General features: G+C 41.8%; 1 protein-coding gene across 1 annotated transcript; it reads right to left on the bottom strand.

The window, feature by feature from the left end:
- Window positions 1–410: 410 nt before the first annotated feature.
- LOC138652154 (fish-egg lectin-like) lies at window positions 411–4,998 on the bottom strand. Its single transcript, XM_069742924.1, has 4 exons — window positions 4,941–4,998; window positions 4,130–4,420; window positions 869–1,181; window positions 411–575 (listed from the first exon to the last, which is right to left on the bottom strand). The coding sequence occupies exons 1-4, from the start codon at window positions 4,996–4,998 to the stop codon at window positions 416–418; spliced, it is 822 nt and encodes a 273-aa protein (XP_069599025.1). The 3' UTR covers window positions 411–415.
- Between the last annotated feature and the right edge of the window lie 1,115 nt (window positions 4,999–6,113).

Raw genomic sequence — 6,113 nt, 5'->3', positions numbered from 1 at the left:
AGGATGACGCTTTGCTATGATTCCTGACCACAACCGATCAAAAAAATAAATATTCTATCACTTTCTGAGATGGAAAACTCCTTTATCTGGTGACTTAGCACATGTTATGTGTACTTTACTACAATACTATAGCTGTCAACATTTTTTCATTTATTACTCGACTATTTGTCTAGAACCCCCCTCCCCCCAAATACAGACCCAAGACGAGACCCAGGAAAATCACTTGAACAATGCAGAATAAACAAAGCAGAACATTTTTAATTCTAATTCAATTTTAATGAAATTTTTAAACTTTAATTCAAATTTTTAATTCCACGCGTTCTCGAATTAAAAATTCACTCTCTTAAGAAATGTAACAGCTCTCCTCCTCAACTATCGAGAAAAAGGAACTTTTTTAGAAATTTCGGCAAGCTCCCTAATAGGTAGTAGAAGTAATCTCATTGCATTTATAAATGTCTCCGGTTTGAGACAGAAGCCACAGAAATCCGGCATCGTAAGTGACATGTTTGATGCTGCTGCAGGAATCGAAACGGTACCATCCTGTACCATAAGGTGCCCTATCAAAGATATCAAGCCTGGAAGAAAGAAGAAAAACAACAAATCATTAGAACAATGTTTGTTTTTTTTAAAGTTCATTGCTAAAATTCAATTTTGACAAAAATTGGACATATGCGACGCGAAGAAACGAAGAAGGTTCTTCTCACTGGATCTGGTCTACTGTTCTGAAGGACAATTTTTTTTGAGATGCTAAAAAGTGATTCTACAATGTGAGAACCTCTTCAAAGAGCCTCCTATATCTCAGCTTTAGGACTTTTCGAAGAATAGACAATCCATTGGCACAAATTCTAAAATTTGATTCTTTCCTTACCTCTTGAAGACCTGTCCAGCTGCGTTGACACCATAGACGGAGCCATCTGTGCCGACCTCAAGCATGCTCAGGCTGCCCGCCAACGGCTGCCATTTAACTCCCTGGCATGCTTGTGGGGTCACAAACTCACGGTAAAATATATTATTGGCGCTGTTGACTCCCCAGCAACCATATAGTCCACAGCTGTAATATATCAGAGATCCGTCAATAGGACTAAATGGCGTGTATGAAGATGGTGAGCAAAACACATTGTTCTGGGCGTCCACACCAGCCACGTAAATAGCACCACCGGCATCCACCTGGTTAAGGCTACCTGTAGGCAGAGAAATAGTGAAATTAGAAGTTACATTGGGTAATGCCTAGAGTTGGCCACTAGAGGCAGTGTATGACACAGGGATTGAATGGAGGAAATCATTCTGACCCTTACAAATGCCCGTCATGTATATCCCTTTATAACTACCATTAGTAAAAAAAATTATAGGAACTCTTCAGATTTCACCGTCTGTAGAGATGAGTCAATAAATTTGAGTGGAATCGAATTCTACTCAAATTCGCCAACATGCTTGTTTCTTGTAATCTGATTCTACGCGGAATAAGCAAAGTTTAGTGCTATTTTTCTGAACCATAAAAGACCATCAAAATGTAAAAGAAATCCTTATACTCGCCTTACCGCTTACATTGCCTCCCCCTCTGCTCTTTATCAGCACCCATCCTGTCCTAGTCACATCTTCAGATCGCCGCCGCTGGCATTGAATTCCCCGGGAGGGTTATGCACGTGCCATAATCACATGACCGTTGGCGCACGCTTGCCCAGAACCCTCCGGGGCATCATCAGACTCGGAAACCCCGTTCCTGTGCGAGAGGCCAGGAAATTCAATCCAAGCAGCGGTGATATGAAGATGCGATGAGGGCTGGACAGGTGACGGGGAGGAGTGGAGGGTCCAGAGAGGTAAGCAGAGGGGGAGTGCGAGTATTTTGTATATATTTATTTTACATATTATGTTTGTTATGCTCTGGGATCTGGCAAAACAGGCAGTACGGGAGACCTATATACCAGGATGGGGACATATATGCTAATATGGGGAATATATACCAGGATGGGAGACATATATACCAGGATGGGGGACATATATACTAGTATGGGGAACATATATACCAGGATGGGGGACATATATATCAGGATAGGGGACATATATACCAGTATGGGGGACATATATACTAGTATGGGGAACATATATACCAGGATGGGGGACATATATGCTAATACGGGGAATATATATACCGGGATGGGGGACATATATACAAGGATGGGGGACATATATGCTAATATGGGGAATATATATACCGGGATGGGGGACATTTATACCAGGATGGGGGATATATATACCAGGATGGGGGACATATATACCAGGATGGGGGACATATATACCAGGATGGGGGACATATATACCAGGATGGGGACATATATACCAGGATGGGGACATATATACCAAGATGGGGGACATATATACCAGGATGGGGGATATATATACCAGGATGGGTCCAGGATAAGGGACATATATACCAGGATGGGGGACATATATACCAGGATGGGGGATATATACCAGGATGGGGGACATATATACCAGGATGGGGGACATATATACCAGTATGGGAGACATATATACCAGGATGGGAGACATATATACCAGGATGGGGGACATATATACCAGGATGGGGGACATATATACCAGTATGGGAGACATATATACCAGGATGGGAGACATATATACCAGGATGGGGGACATATATAGCAGGATGGGAGACATATATACCAGGATGGGGACATATATACCAGGATGGGAGACATATATACCAGGATGGGAGACATATATACCAGGATGGGAGACATATATACCAGGATGGGAGACATATATACCAGGATGGGAGACATATATACCAGGATGGGAGACATATATGCTAATATGGGGAATATATATACCAGGATGGGATACATATATACCAGGATGGGAGACATATATACCAGGATAGGAGACATATATACCAGGATAGGAGACATATATACCAGGATAAGAGACATATATACCAGGATAGGAGACATATATACCAGTATGGGGGACATATATACTAGTATGGGGAACATATATACCAGGATGGGGGACATATATGCTAATACGGGGAATATATATACCGGGATGGGGGACATATATACAAGGATGGGGGACATATGCTAATATGGGGAATATATATACCGGGATGGGGGACATTTATACCAGGATGGGGGATATATATACCAGGATGGGGGACATATATACCAGGATGGGGGACATATATACCAGGATGGGGGACATATATACCAGGATGGGGACATATATACCAGGATGGGGACATATATACCAAGATGGGGGACATATATACCAGGATAGGGGACATATATACCAGGATGGGAGACATATATACCAGGATGGGGGATATATATACCAGGATGGGTCCAGGATAAGGGACATATATACCAGGATGGGGGACATATATACCAGGATGGGGGATATATACCAGGATGGGGGACATATATACCAGGATGGGGGACATATATACCAATATGGGAGACATATATACCAGGATGGGAGACATATATACCAGGATGGGAGACATATATACCAGGATGGGAGACATATATACCAAGATGGGGGACATATATACCAGGATGGGGGACATATATACCAGGATGGGGGATTCAAATACCAGGATGGGAAGAATATATACCAGGATGGGGACATATATACCAGGATGGGGACATATATACCAGGATAGGGACATATATATCAGGATGGGGCCATATTTGCCAAGACGCGGGATATATATACCAGGATGATGAACATTTATGCCAGAAAGAAGCCCAGTATGGGGAACTTGTATATCAGTAAAGGACTCAACTCAGGCAGGATAGGGTACATGTATACTTTGAAGAGCCCAGGATGGGGGACATTAGAACAGAAATGGGGGACATTGCTACATAATCGGGGCCCATCAGACTATAGTTACGCCACGGCTAGCAGCCTAATGACTGTTGGGGCATCTTGGTTCTATTCTGATGTTGATATTGACAAAACTCATGTTTGTTGGCTGGAATGATTATACATCATGCTTCTCAGCAGCTCAACGTCCTGTGTAAACAGTATGTGCTGCCGAGAACAGTGACAGTCTAGGCACAAAGGATGATCTATTGCTAATCAATGTGTATTATTATTATTATTAAGCTACCTGTGCGTAACCGATCGTCTGCAATGATGTAGTCTACATGAAACCTTACTTTACCTGGCACAACCGTCCACACGTTGTTCTGAAGATTGAAGACGGTATTTGCCCTATTGACCCCCCAGACTCCAGCAGGTCCGACGGACACATGAAGGAGCTGCCCGGGAACTTGCTGCCAGCTGTCACCGACCAACTGGAAGATCTGATCTTGATAATCAACTCCCCATACTTGTCCAGCGCCGGCGTCGATCTGTCTCAGGTTTCCTGGTACCAAAACGCAACTAATATCTAAAAAGTCTTAAAAAATAAAAATAAAAAAATAAATACAATTTTTATTAAAATAATACTAAAATATAGCAGTAAAAATAATACAGAAACATAACGTGTATCTAACATAATAATACAATTAAAATTTTTAAAAACTACAGAAATATAACTAAAAAAATAATAATCATAAAAAAGTAATATATTCATCTACATATATTTCTACATATATTAAGCGCGTTTTAAAAGCTGAGATATGGGGAGCTGTATACTGGGGTTGCCCTAGTACTGAAAAAAAAAACCTAAACCTTCATATTGCCATATCTCAGTTGGAAAAGTAACATGGACAAGGGGGACTATTGGGCATAACTGCAGTCTCCTATACATTTTCAGATTTTGAGATTTTACGTTTACTATTCACCCATTGGAAATGATCCAAACAATTTTAGTGGCAAAAAAAGGCAAAAACTACAAAACAAAAACACAAAAGAAGGATAAAAGTAACCAAAAAAGTAGAAAAAAAGATGGAAGAAGAAGGGGAATAAAGTCTTACCGGAAGCTACAAAAGAGGCTCCTGCACACAACAGGATCAGGCTGAGGATGAAGCTCATGGTGGCTGGAGATGGAGTCAGGGAATGTCCCGAAATGCAAACACCAACCTATTTATACAAGCCCTCTCCTTGTGCAGTAATCCCCTCACTATTGGTCCAAAGGGCAGGGAAGGAGATAACGATCTGCTCCTTGATTTGGTGTTTTTTTTCCCTCTAAGTAAATGTTTTTGTACTAGTTACTTATAGGGGGTAGGCCGGTGAAACTTTAGTGATCGTCTATTCTAATATCTCATTGATTAGTAGGGTCTGCTAAGTCCCATGCTGACTTGGGAATCCATTAGGATAGAGATCATTTCTCAATTTATTCTTCATTTATTCCATTTTTCGGCAGCCCCATAGAGAATTAATGGGTATCCCACCTGATGCTTAATTTGGTAACAGGTATAAAAGTGCCCCATCGGTGATAAAAATTCCCCATTCTCCCAGTAGTTGGACCACCACTGATGAGCAAATTGTGATAGTTTTCTCCAGACTACTCCTTCTGTAGGTGGCTGATCCACATTGTACTCTGTGGCCACACTAGTCAAAGCTGAACGTGTCCTCTCTCATAACCTGGTACTATATGAAGGCACCATTTGGCGGCCCATGGAGAACCACGGAAGCAATCTATAAGGACTCAGGATGCCACCATATAAGATCTGTGCGCATGGCTGTATGAAGATTCTCTATCTCTACCCTTAAGACGACCATTGATGGAGAGTCGATGGTTCAGTCAATGGTTTGGCCAAAAGCCATCTTGGCCATCTCTCCCATACACAGGAACATTCGTTCCGCCTGAGCGTTCCTATGTTCTTTACGAGAAAGCCAACAGATATTTTTGTCTTATCTCTGTTAGAGCAAAGTGTTCGGCAGTCCGAAAATCAGATGTTACTGATCGACATCTTCCCCCACCATCAGTTGGTCGGCGTCACCGTAGTGTTGGCCCAACTCGTCGATATCGGCATTGGTCTAATGTGTATGGGGGCTCTACTGGTTGACTTTCAATGACAGCCCAATAATTGATTATCTGACAACCACCGGTTCCCACTGATTTTGGATTAAAGGAATTTAAAGTACTTTGTACCTACTTGTTTATAATCCTAACATATGTGACTACGTGACGTGAAATCTTCTGA

Source organism: Ranitomeya imitator, chromosome 10, assembly GCF_032444005.1.
Source record: "Ranitomeya imitator isolate aRanImi1 chromosome 10, aRanImi1.pri, whole genome shotgun sequence".
In the NCBI taxonomy this organism is placed as follows: domain Eukaryota; kingdom Metazoa; phylum Chordata; class Amphibia; order Anura; family Dendrobatidae; genus Ranitomeya; species Ranitomeya imitator.
The sequence above is the reverse complement of the archived record's forward strand: the minus strand, read 5'-3'. Positions and strand labels throughout refer to the sequence as shown.